The 12,819-nt window shown below is 37.2% G+C and overlaps 2 protein-coding genes across 2 annotated transcripts in view; both read right to left on the bottom strand.

Annotated features, from left to right (window-relative positions):
- The window catches only part of LOC145215583 (fibrocystin-L-like), a 38,675-nt gene extending 31,359 nt beyond the window's left edge, over positions 1-7,316 (bottom strand). The window contains exons 1-9 of the mRNA XM_080084296.1: positions 7,182-7,316; positions 7,017-7,125; positions 6,498-6,679; positions 6,097-6,218; positions 5,690-5,803; positions 5,412-5,609; positions 5,074-5,238; positions 4,862-4,956; positions 4,545-4,629 (exon numbers count right to left, since the gene is read on the bottom strand). Coding sequence (XP_079940422.1) covers positions 4,545-4,629; positions 4,862-4,956; positions 5,074-5,238; positions 5,412-5,609; positions 5,690-5,803; positions 6,097-6,218; positions 6,498-6,679; positions 7,017-7,121 — 1,066 coding nt within the window. The 5' untranslated portion in view covers positions 7,122-7,125; positions 7,182-7,316. The remainder of the gene's footprint in view (positions 1-4,544; positions 4,630-4,861; positions 4,957-5,073; positions 5,239-5,411; positions 5,610-5,689; positions 5,804-6,096; positions 6,219-6,497; positions 6,680-7,016; positions 7,126-7,181) is intronic.
- A 1,572-nt stretch (positions 7,317-8,888) lies between these two features.
- LOC145213080 (E3 ubiquitin-protein ligase MARCHF11-like) lies at positions 8,889-12,693 on the bottom strand. The gene is made up of 5 exons (XM_080081319.1): positions 12,658-12,693; positions 11,497-11,594; positions 10,463-10,595; positions 9,927-10,119; positions 8,889-9,102 (listed from the first exon to the last, which is right to left on the bottom strand). Exons 1-5 carry the CDS (start codon positions 12,691-12,693, stop codon positions 8,894-8,896), a joined length of 669 nt encoding a protein of 222 aa, XP_079937445.1. The 3' UTR covers positions 8,889-8,893.
- Between the last annotated feature and the right edge of the window lie 126 nt (positions 12,694-12,819).

The following is a 12,819-nucleotide window of genomic DNA, read 5'->3' as shown; positions in this document are numbered from 1 at the left end:
GTTACCAACAAGAGCAGTCATATTTTGACAAAAGGCTGTAGCCTACTATCACTGAGAAAAAATACACATTTTTGTTTCAAAATAAGTTACAAAACAGAAAAGTTTTTTATGATCCAGTTCTTTTAACAGAGTTTAGTTAGCTTTCAAGACGCAGAAAATACCAAATAGCCCCTTAAGTCATGCTGATAAGTTATTTTGCTTGAAGATAGGTATCATCATGCATCAAAACAGCATAAAAAACAATTAAGATGTAAACCTATGAATCCCTTTAGGAAAAGAAATGTGAAAACTGCAGAAGCTTAGGCGAATACGCTACAATTCCGGACATTAAGAGTGTGTTTAAAAATTATTTCGGACACAGATTTTACGCCATGTCTGAAAATTTCAGACGTATTTGCTGGTGACATGACTTTGTATGCTTTGAAAATTAAATGCATGCTTGTATCACATGCCTAAAAATACTGTTCGACAAACCAGTGTTTGTGGGGAAACTTTAAATAAGAATAGAATTAGAATTACCGCCATTTTACTCTAATTTGACGAATTACATTATTAGACAACTGCAAGTCTGACAAGGCCATTATAGGGAAAGTCGTGTAATTTGGACCACTTTAGTTTGAACCTTCATAAAATAAAAAGTAGTCCTTCAAATTAAAGGTAGTTTATGCGATTCGTTAAGTTATGACGCTAAGTATTTATTTGCAAAAAGGCAATGTTTGGATATTAACGTAAAAAGAGTAAAAGGCATTTAATTTTTTTTCGCGAAGTGGTCCATTTTACACGCATAGTGTGTACTTTGGACCAAAGTCGTGTGTAAAATGGACCACTTAAAATCCGTGCGATTTCTTTTCCATAAGTTCCTCAAAACGAACGTTAACAACCTCAGTTACCAACCTAATCAAGATTTTATTACATTACCACAATGTTTCACAAAATATTTGAATTTTATTGAATGAAATCAAAAATGGGATAAAAAATTAAAATGAAAGAATTCTTGAAGATAAAAAGACCATAAATGGACTTACTAAGATAGCTGAAATAAAAAAAAACTCGCAGAACACTGTAAAACAGCAGCATGGCAAATTAATTAATTAATTTGCTTTAAAGCAATAATTGGTAAAGCAAAACACAATGAATATAAATTCTGCACTGAGCTTGGTCATTCAATACTACTAAATGTATGTCTTTGTCATCAAAAAACAGAATTAGTAAAGGACTTTCTTTACTGATTCCATTTAGATCAGGGGTTCCCAACCTTTTTACGACCTCATACCACTTGGACGCTCTGTACTGCCACGCGTACCACTTCTTGCAAAACAACTAATTTGATCGAATCCTATTTTATGGAGAAGAATACTAAAATAACACAAAAGCACCACAACTAAATTTTGTGAGATTTTTGTTTCATGCATTTTCGCTGCTTGACATGATTAACGCCCGCTGTGCCACAGCGTTGTACGGTTTTTCAAAGCAACTGTGTTTCTTGATATTTTGAAGACCTTAATGATACGACACAACAGAAGTAGTTACGTAACAATAAGAATAGGCTTGGGGGAATATTTTTTGTAAACAAAACCAGATAAACAAAATATGAAGTTGCGAAAGTTTTTGTGAAAAGAACGGAATCTACTCGCGTACCACCTGAAAGACCTTCGCGTACCACTGGTGGTACGCGTACCACAGGTTGGGAACCCCTGATTTAGATATAAGCTTCTTAGTCGTAATTTAAGTCAAACTTCTTTAAAAACTGTCAGAAACATTCCCGAATGGTGTATAAATGCAGGCTTTATTTTCAGCTGCCCGGTCCAAATTACACACTTTCACACGCATTTTTTTACCCACTTTATTTTATTTTTGGAAAGTGTTAGCGGATTGTTCTTTGTATGCTAAATGCATTAATAATTGTACCACACAAAAATCATACCCACTGAGATTTACACTAAACAGTAGTAAAGAAACGCAAAAAGTTTGATCGCTAAAAAAATTATCAAATTATCAAATTTTGTTTTTCTCTCTATAACAAACGGAAAGTATAGCATCAAGCTTGGAGCTTGGCGGCCGTAAGCCTTATACCAAGTCTTCTTTCAAGCTGTATAAAAGATATTCTGCCACCTTGCGTATATTTCGAAATACAAGTTCCAAATTACACGTTTCCCCTACCAAAATTTCTGTGGATACAAACAGGTTTTTTTTAAGGTTTGGTTTGGGTGACCGCTAAGTAGTTTTAAGAGACCGCAAGTGTTTCATTTAAATACCAAAAAATAGCCATATTTGCTTTTTCCCAAATTTTGGGAAACCGCTGGAGAAATGGAGAAACCGAAACGGTCCCCCAAAACACCTTAAAAAAAACACTGGATACAAATGCTGTAGTAAAGAACGCACGGTCACAGTCGCATGAATGTTGAAGCGGGGAATATAAGTCTTGACCTAGTCCTAAACTGTATCTAACTTAATTGTTGTGATGTCTGAATTTTTCTCTCTTCAAGAGTTCAGTAAAATAACTGCAAGTGTCTGATATGCCGTTAAAATAAAAATACACAAAATACGTAACAAACACGAAATGAAAGATAAACATTGATGCAACAAATGCTAGTTATTTATTTTTTGACTTTTTCGCGCTATATAACTTTCCCGCAAACACTGCGAAGAAATTTTACTCTTACATATACGAGCCACACGCAAGGTCAAGATTGTTGTTTTGTGGGACATTTAGGCTATAGGGCGGGTTGCCATATCGTCCTTATTTTAAAGATTTGTGTAATGTCCTTTTAAGTAATGTCCTTGCTTTTGAATCGAGCCTTTAGTTTTTCTTATTTTCAACAAATACTATTCAAATCCCTGCTACAAGTAAAAGTCTAAACCTGAGCAGCTGAGCTGTCGTAAAATGCACGAAAACAAACATTTCCTACTAACAAGGAATTGCTTGAACAGATTGTTTCTAGCCGCAAATGTGGCCTGTGATTTGTTATGGCTCGTACAAGATTTGGTCAAAAACGTTAGTTTCGTTTGGTAAGCTCATAAAAATTTCATATTTCGGATGTCCTTATTATGGGGTCCTTGTCGATAGGAACCCTGGCTATAGGCTAGGGCTAAGCCAGTGGTTCCCAACAGGTGAAACGCGTACCACTAGTAGTACGCCACGGCATTCCTGTTGGTGACCGAACACCTTTTCGTTTTTTGTTTGTTCTGTATTTTTGCAAACAAATAGCTTATTTTGACTTTTGTTACCTAAATTTTAGGTGTGTGCAACCTGCGGCCCGCGGGCCAAATGCGGCCCGTCGATTAGGTTTGTGCGGCCCGCGGAGACTCAGAAAATATCTAATATTAGACGAGTCCAATTATTCTACATTTTTGAGCATATTAATGCGCCCGGTGCTATTTTTCTGTGATCTTGCAATATGTGGTTAGAATCAAATGTTACTTATACTTGTAGTTAAAGCATTTGGGTATACCCAACAAAGTAAAATCACCTTGTGTTATATAGAGGTGCGGCCCGCGATCTAATCTTGGCAATCGTATTTGGCCCCACAGTGACAAAGGTTGCACACCCCTGACCTAAAACACCGGGCTGCGTATTACTTACTATGCTGGTGCAAAATTAGGACGTTAGTAACCTTTTGCAGATAACATATTTTGTCTTGAACTGTTCCGTCATAACCAGGGAGTCGAACCGGAACTGAACCCGAACCCGCGAACCGGTTTGAGAGGTTGATTTCATTAAACCCGAACCGAATCCGAACCGCTATTTACGATTTTCTAAAAACCCGAACCAGAGTTGAACCCCATATTTTGTGGTATAGAGCTACTAACACAGATATTTTGTGGTAGAGCTACAAACCGAGCGTCGGCCGAGTTCCAGTGTTAGTAGTTCTACCATATTTCGTTTGGCGTTGGACCCGAACCGGAACGGAACCAGTACAAAAAGCTGTCTGTTTTATATTTTGTGATTTTTTTTCAAAACAGCGCACTGAAGAATACATGAGATAACACTTATATGTGTCAAAAACAACAGAGCACAAGCAAATTCTTTTGGAGTGTGATAGGGTCAGGTAGAACAGTGGTCGACAACCGCCGGTCCGCGAGGAGTTCGTTACCGGTCCGTATAATTTTTCAGGTTAAATGCTAAATGCTATTTTTTAAAGACCGGTCCGCGATAAAATCTCACTTTCAAAAACGGTCCGCAGTGCAAAAAAGGTTGCCGACCCCTGAGGTAGATGATGGGTAAAGTTAAATTAAATGAATAAAAATTTAAACCGGTTTAAAAACCGAAAACCGGTTCGGACCGGTAATTTCCCCAAACCGGAACAAATTCCGAACTCAAAAATATACATTTTTAAAAACCGGAACCGAACCCACAGCCTTAAAAACAAAAACGTGAACCTGAACCCATATGACAAGCGGTTCGACTCCCTGGTCATAACTATAACAGAAACGAATATGCGCTCACCATTACACTAGTTTTCAGGGTTGGGACTCACCTGCTAAAGGCTATTTAACTGACACACACAAAAAACGGAAAGGTAATTTGTGTAATTTAAACAAACCTTCTTGCAGAAAATACCATTCTGATATTTGCCCAGAAAACCTCCAATAGTGGCTTGAGTAACGATGTGAATCCAATTCAAACGTCTAAATTAGGACAAATATTATGTTGTGATTTTTATCCTGATATGCCCATTTAGCATAATTTAGCATGCAAAACAGAAATTATTCATTTATATCAAAATTAAAACTAAGTGCCGACGTGTCATTTTTTTAGGTACATTTGCAAATTTAACTGCCTACATATGTTAGCAATTATAGACTTCACTCAAATCTACGATTTCCCTCGGCTGCGGTCATTTGCAGCAAAACAACTTACGTAGTTCATTTTTGGACAATGCATGGTAAACTCTGAAACATCGTCTGACTTCAAATGGAACTTATAGCTGTCGGTTCTTGGGGCGACGAATATTCCTGCATATACAGAAAAAGGCCTAAAGCTACAGCAATTAAAAAGCAAGCTAGCATGTCACGTGTTTTACCATCTTTTCTCGATAGTGTACCATAAACTAGGCTACCAAATTCTTTCACCTGTGTACTTAGCAACAAAGTTTTGATAAAAGTCCCATGTATAACCGGTTTCCTGTAAAACATGTTTGCCTCGGTAATCAGATTCACTGCCGTTCAGCTGATCCATTGTTTGTTGGGGTGAGAGAATTGTTTCGTTCCACCATTCCATATAAATTCCTCTCGAGCCTAAAATACGTGCAATATGCTAAGCAGACGTTTGGTTTAATGCTGACCATGTCAGAAAAAACAGATAAAACGTATTAACTATGTTTTTAAAAATCATACATCCCGTTTTTTTAATGAACGTGGTGCCGTTTAAATATAATTGTAACAATTTAAGGAAACATGTGGCAATTGACCTTTGAAAATCGAAGGTCGCTTTTCCGGTTCTTTTCCTGTTACACATTTCAGGGAAGTCAAAGTGACCGAGTTCTTTATCACTTTGCAGTCCACACCACCGACAGAGACCGCAACATTGGTGTCGAAATGTTTGCCAAAAACTGTTAAAACTGTGCCACCTTCGGTGCTGCCAACTGATGGGCTGATTCCAGTGATGGCTAAAGTCACACGGCTACTGTTAATCGCTACAGCTATAACCATAACTTAGTTCGTTTAAGTTTTAAATCTTAACTGTTACCTGCATAAGATTTCACCATATGCACAACATCATTTCCACTGACGTGATACAACTCTTTTCTGGGCACGGATCGCCCATATTCACTGGTCAGTATGAAACTTACATTACTGTATCCTGATAGAAGTGAAACAAAATTTACGTTTTACATCATCATTTTACATTTTTTTTCTTTTTTTCTTGCAAGTTTTTCTTGCTTTAACTCCAATGGCGGTCTACAAATGGAGCACAACGAAACAAGAGGAGGCAAAAAACGTTATATTTTCAATATTTTGACAATCTTGCTTTATGTTTTTCAGAGGAACCTAATTACATTTAGAGAGAAAAACGTTTGATTTTTATTTATATGGCATGCAAATCAAAACCGCTAATTAGAATGATTATCAATGTTACCAAATAAACATTCTTACCGATAAAGGTTCCTTGTGTTTTGCATGAAACTTTTCCATGGTACGAATCATCAAGTTGCAGATAATAGGGTTGTGAAGTGTCCTGATTCATTAGTTCGCACGAGTGTCCACCGACGTACACTCTAACACCAAACAATTTGTGCGCCTTTTTATTTTACAATGTTTTGAAAAAAGCATGTTACACACAAAAATTGTTATTTGAAGATAAAACATTGAATTAACTTATATGTTTTCGTACAAAATTTGGTGGGTGTCATTTTATGATTCTGTTTGACAGCTCTACTGATTTTAATAAACGTCTATTTTGTGATATGCTGTAGTTGTTTTTTTCAAAAATCGTTATAAAACATCTGCAGTTCCTACCAATTTCGGGAAATTACATTAAACGCTTCCAAGCTTACCGTCTGAACGAGGCGGTATCTGAATTGCTGCTTGTCTGATTATTTGACCCGTACGTGTCAGTGTACAAACGTCCATAAAGCTGTAAGAGCTCCCCAGGAAAGTATGATCGTGATTGTGGATGCTCTATGTTATTTTCCCATTTATAAATACTGCGGATATCCGGGGTTCTCCACCATCGAACCTTTAATATACCATAAAATTTAATAAAAAGCACATCAACAATTAAAAAATTGAAACATATTGCTAACTATCGTTGTCTTCATACAACCATGACAAATGCAAAATAATCAAATGTTGTTTGCACTGCATATAAAGTTGTCTAATTAAAGGCACTGTGGCACTTGTTGTTTGGCTTGTTATAATTTTACTGTTGTTTAACATATACAATACCATCTTTTGTATTCACGACAAAATTGTGATGAAGTGCCGTTGCACCCTGCTACTGACGCAGGCCTACTTCCTTATTTTTAGAACGGATGTTGCAAAGTGAAGAGCTAGTAAATTAAAGTGTAACTTACTGCATGAGTACAATGCCAACTTCTCGGTGAGTTTCGACAATTTTCGAGATAACTCACTTCGTTGCCCGACACCAGTTTTACATAGTAGTTTTGGTTTCCCGGCATTGGCCTTAAATTTAAAAGGACAATATTCATTTAATCGGTTACAAATTCGACTCAGATTACCTGGTGTAGCAAACAATAGCTCGATTTGTACTTCCGTCCTTGCCAACATCACAGATGTATTCGCCAAAAGAGTTAACAAGATACACTTTTACTTCTCGTGGGTCACCACCACCACCTTGATAGTCAGGCTCTGACTCCAAAAAACCTGCATTTAAATGTGTTTTATGGTACAATGTTGCCTTTTGTTAAAATTATAAATTTATAACTGATCAACGAGGTGCTCTTGAATAGCAATTCTTGGAACAGAACTTTGTTGGATGCACGTCATTGACATAATTAAGTTACTAAACTTTTGCAAAAAAACGATGTTGTGGAACGTATAACGTTGACAAATATGTCATTGTACCAAGTTCGTAACACTAACCTTCTCCAAACACAGTGAGTCTTACCGCTCCACCAGATCCACCGACACGTGGATAAATATACGTAACTTTAATGGCACCATCCACAAAGAAGCACAAAAGACTAACAAGCAAAAACGCAAATACTGTCATCCTTAATCTTAGGTCAGAACATTTCTGGTCTAGTTTTTAACTATGTCTAAAAATCTCAAAAACATATTTTTCTAAACGTGGTTCTGACTCGTTCGAAAGAAAACTGTAACAATTGGTAAGCTATGTCGTCGCGCAACTGCGTCCTTTTCGCATCGCTAAAATTGTTGTGGGAGTCTACAATGCGCAGTCATTTGCGGATATGACGTGCGGGCGTAAATGTACCTGGCATATAAAGACAACACAAACGTTGCCATACAGAGTCACTTATTCATATTAACAAGAAAGGTTTGCCATGTGTCACACTATTTACTGATACAAGTCACCAGTGCTGATTACAAACGCGTGTCACGTCTGTCCTCAAGAAATATTAGGTCAAGCAGGATTCCATTTCTCTACCAGGTTATGGTATACTACAATCTGTTACTTATTTGCGGGAAGACGTAATTGTTAACGCTGTTGCTATGCCATCTTCTTCGCTTTGTTACCCATGCGCAACGATGTGCTCACACAAATAATGGTTACAGCAGCTATTACTTAAAGCTATGACGGATTGGTTTGCTCTTGAATGTAACCCACACAAAACATGAAACTGAATCAACGAATTAAATGAGTCGGAAATAGTTTTATTTCAAAGAATAAAAAAAAACGAAAACACAACGGGTTCTAGAAATGAATATTTAATGACAGCTTGTCAAATTATTCTACGCGTTTTGTACACATGTATATATGCCAACAATTCACAAGCTTTTTCCTGATAAAAAGGAAGTTTCAATAAAGAAATGTTTTTCAAGCGATTTTGTAGCAAACGATTGCTTTACGCTTTGTTGACCCAGGAAATATTGTCACACGTGAGTCGTGACTGAAGCACGGAAATGGATAAAGCCGTACTCAGCACTTACATGGCCTTTGAAGCAAAAAAATACGAGTGGATATCTTCGCAGTGATATATTAAAAAATATTGTAACAGCTATCCTTTGATAATTAAAATGTCAAACCTAACAACTCACACCTATACGCCCAATCGTTTTACTGTAAATTACTGTCTCTAAATAAATTACCGTTAACTTTTTTAAAACTAGGAAACAGGTTATTCATATGCTGTTAGACATTACATCTGGCATAATATATCTTGATAGCGTTTAAAACACTGTCCTAAATTTGAAATGAAAGTTAGCATTCTTTAGAACCAAAGATGTTTATGTACGGACAAAGTAGTTTCTACCATGCATTGCCGATTTGCCCGGAATGGATTACTGATGGAAAGCAAGATTGAGAGTTTTGAAGGGTTGACAGCTTTTCATCGCTCTCCTTTGCGTTGCTGTCATCTGGCGTGCCTTGGTTAAATGGTAGTATTGTCACGTGATACCGGGCAAGTTTATATCTTCGCAGCAACAAACGCATGTGAGGAATCTCATACCACAAAATACCTACAATGAAAAAAACTATCAGCACCCATTACAAGCGAACGGGTAAAATATTATCGTAGAAATTGTCGTGTACAGTTTTATATTTGGAAGGGGTGGTGGTTATTATGGACAAGTAACTTGCCTGATTATTGTATTCTACAACATTTAAAAGGTAAACAATGCGATACACGCTTTCCTACTAGGCAGCACTGGTTCTATGAGCATTCCTGTAGGTCAGGGGTTCCCAACCTTTTTACGACCCCGTACCATTTGGACGCTCTGCACTGTCACGCGTACCACCATATCTATGTACCACTTCTTACAGAACAACTAATTTTTTCGAATCATATTTTATTCAACACTAGCTTAAGCTACAAAACAGTAGATGATATCTACCAAGTGCAATCATTTGACATAATTAACGCCCACTGTGCCACAGCGTTGTTCGGCTTTTCATAGCAACTGTGCTTCTCGTTGAGAATTGACATGACCTGTATTTTGAAGATCGTAATGATACGAAACAACAGAAATAGTTACGTAACAATGACAATAGGCCTGGGGAATGTTTTTTTTTTTGTAAACAAAACCAGATAAACATAATATAAAGTTGCAAATCGAGGTTTTTGTGAACAAAACAAAAGCTACTCGCGTACCACCTGAAAACCCTTCGCGTACCACTAGTGGTACGCGTACCACAGGTTGGGAACCCCTGCTGTAGGTAGTGTATTTGGCATATAGAGACACCTAAGCGAGAACCTATTAATTTATTTTTAAACGTGCACTGATGCTAGAAAATTTCGATTGGATAAACATAACAACATAACGATTATTACAAATTTACGTACCGATGCAAAACACATCCATGAAACCGTAGAGGGCATAACAAACCCGAAACAGATTATTACTTCTTTGTTGGGCGGTCGCTGCGCTGAACGCAGACCACGTCAACCAAGTAATTGTGCTAATGAGAAAAATCATGCAAGAAAGGTTAACGGCGATCATTGCTTTGTCATGTCGACTCAAATCCAATTGAGTGCACTAAAAACAGAATTTTTAAAATGTACTGTACTGAAATGTCACACCAGAAAACACAACACAAATTTTTATGTTGCTTGGATCTTTTGCGACGGGGATGTGCAGTAATTATGTAGCTATCGGACCTTAACAAATTGGCAGGTAGGCTAATTGTCAAAATGTTACGTCTTGGAATTTCTATCTGCATACTCGGTTATTATCTTTATTTGTTGTGAGGTTACGCTTAACGTTGCTATGTAATTTTATGTCGACAATAACGTTACCAGAATAGGCACATTACAATTGTCGGCCACCAATTTCAAAGGCGTACAAACAACACGCTTATGCACAAACAACATATGCATACGCGGGAACAGGCGTTCTTTTTGTTAGCTCTAATCAAGTAGGAGTTGTTACAAATTTCACACGTTGCCTTTCCTGACTTCTCTAACCACTCGATCAGGCACTTTTCGTGTGAAAACCCAATTGAACCTTTACATCTGTTAAGAACAAAGTTTTAATGTTTTTGTTGTCTACTCTAGTCTAAAGTAGTGGTTTTCAGACATTTTTTGCGACGCTTTTAGATAAGTTGGCCCAATAAAACAATACTAAAAAAATCTCTTAAAATGTCACTGACATTACAAATAGAGGTGTACCGAATATTCGGTTTGCCGAATTTATTCGGCCGAATCGATCATTTTTGCAAAGATTCGGTTTCGGCCGAATAATTTGTTGCGATTCGGCCGAAACCGAATATTTTACGAACACAAATTTAAAGCGTTAAACGTGTCTTTTCTGCTTATTAAGGTCCACGCAATCTTTCAAAAGCCCAAACATAACGAAAGTTGCGTCAATGTTTATCTTTTTCAACACATTATCGTTTTTCCCACGGTAGTCAAAAAAATTAGTAATTCATTGGCAGGTTGGCAATCATGCTTAAGGCAATTTTAAACACCACAGAAGTGAAATAAGGACGAAACACAACTATTTTGCACTGTCTGCCTGGTATTTTTTTCACGTCAAACGCGTAGCGTACGACTTCGCGTGACGTCATAAATGATTCGGTTGATTCGGCCGAATTTATTCGGCAAAACCTCCGAATATTCGGTTTCGGCCGAATCGAAATTTATCCGATTCGGTACATCACTAATTACAAACGCTCAAATGGTTGCCACATAACATCTAACGACAACAGCAGTTACGTCACTTATTTGGGTTTAACTGTAAATTAAATCCCAATTACACATGCCAGGCGATAGGAAGTGTGGTATTTTCTGTGTGAATATCTTAAAAATTATTACGTCCTGCGTTGCCACATATATTTAGAGGACCACAGATAAATAAAACAAAGTCCGTTTCTTTAACCAAAAAGTGTAAGCCTACAAACAGGAAAGAGATTACCTGCATGGAGAAATAAGAGGTTGATTTGTTTCGTGGCAAACACGACAAAATATGTTTGAAGTCGATGTAGTGGGACATGTTGTGCACGAACTTTGTAACTGCAAATCATGTTTAAAAAATACTTCAGTGTTTTCACGAGTAAACAAGACCAGTTGCTGGCTTATGGCAGATAGTTTGAATCTTTTTCTCTTTTTGAACCAGTTCTCGGACCTTAAGCTTATTTTTCGGTCCGGGCTTTGCAGCTGGTTGTTCATAGGGTTAAAGCCCAAAACCAAATCGATCTGAAAATCCTGGCCTAACTAACGACTTTGCGGGATCTGTAATAGTCAGTTTACATTTCGCGCAATCATGGCAAACCGGTAAATAAAAAACGCTATATGGTGTCTGTAAAATGTCAAATAAATTTATGCTCCCCGCTGATGCATGGCGCTATTGTAGGACGCTTTTACAATGGTGCCATGTATCAGGGGAAGATTATCTTCTTCTATTTGTTTGTTACTAAGTCCATCTGTTGCTAATCAATACTTTTTGGATGGGTCCAAATATGATTCTGATTCTTAAACAGTGACATAAAATTCTTGAAACACACCTTTCCCTTTTCTGTTAAATCATGAATGAACCTTAAACTAAGAAACTGTAATTTGAAATCTGACTTTACTCCAGTGACGAACACAGCCCATTGGTCAGTTATATCCGTTGTGGTGTCGAGTGCGATAAAGTGGTAAATAAAATATTTAAACTTTTGAAGAAGCGCTGGCTGCTTAGATCGTCGGAAATGCATGCAACAAGTTATTGTGTCTCTATTTAGTTTGGATTTGATTGACAGAATAACCAGATAATATGGCTTGCTTCAAAATTTCATCATCTGAATATGTCCTGTGACGCGCCAGGAGATGATTAAGCTTGTAAGGCGTGACAGTTTTCTTCAGATTCTGTGGCACATTTAATAAAGTATTTTGTTTGAATTGCGTTTTAAGTACTATAAGTGGCAAACAACAGGTACACCGCGTGGTGTTACATCAAGGATATAAATCAAGCAGCAAAGTTAAACACGTGATCGCAAACTGACAAACCGGTGCCCTGTAACGAGTTTTTTCTTTGATGACCTAAATTACTGAAAATTTACACAATGAATAATTTTAAAAGTATACTAATTCTTACCTGCGTCCCATTCATAACCAACGACCCGCAATCCATGAATAACTTCAAACTGTTGCTGCGCTTGGTGCTCAAACACATTTCAAACCTACCACTTATGACATAATTTAGGAAAAATGGTTTAATTGTTGCGAAATAAACGGTTTTTATGATTGTTTTAGTCAA

The sequence above is a fragment of the Phallusia mammillata genome, chromosome 2 (genome assembly GCF_965637545.1).
Source record: "Phallusia mammillata chromosome 2, kaPhaMamm4.hap1.1, whole genome shotgun sequence".
In the NCBI taxonomy this organism is placed as follows: domain Eukaryota; kingdom Metazoa; phylum Chordata; class Ascidiacea; order Phlebobranchia; family Ascidiidae; genus Phallusia; species Phallusia mammillata.
This window is presented reverse-complemented; position numbering and strand designations above follow the sequence as displayed.

Excerpts from the sequence above, each read along its gene's own strand:
- LOC145213080 (XM_080081319.1), bottom strand. The coding sequence starts at position 12,693 with ATGGATTGCGGGTCGTTGGTTATGAATGGGACGCAG. Across the intron at positions 11,595-12,657 it reads TGGTTATGAATGGGACGCAG|TTACAAAGTTCGTGCACAAC; the intron begins GTAAGAATTAGT and ends CATGATTTGCAG. Across the intron at positions 9,103-9,926 it reads CATGGATGTGTTTTGCATCG|GTATTTTGTGGTATGAGATT; the intron begins GTACGTAAATTT and ends TTTTCATTGTAG.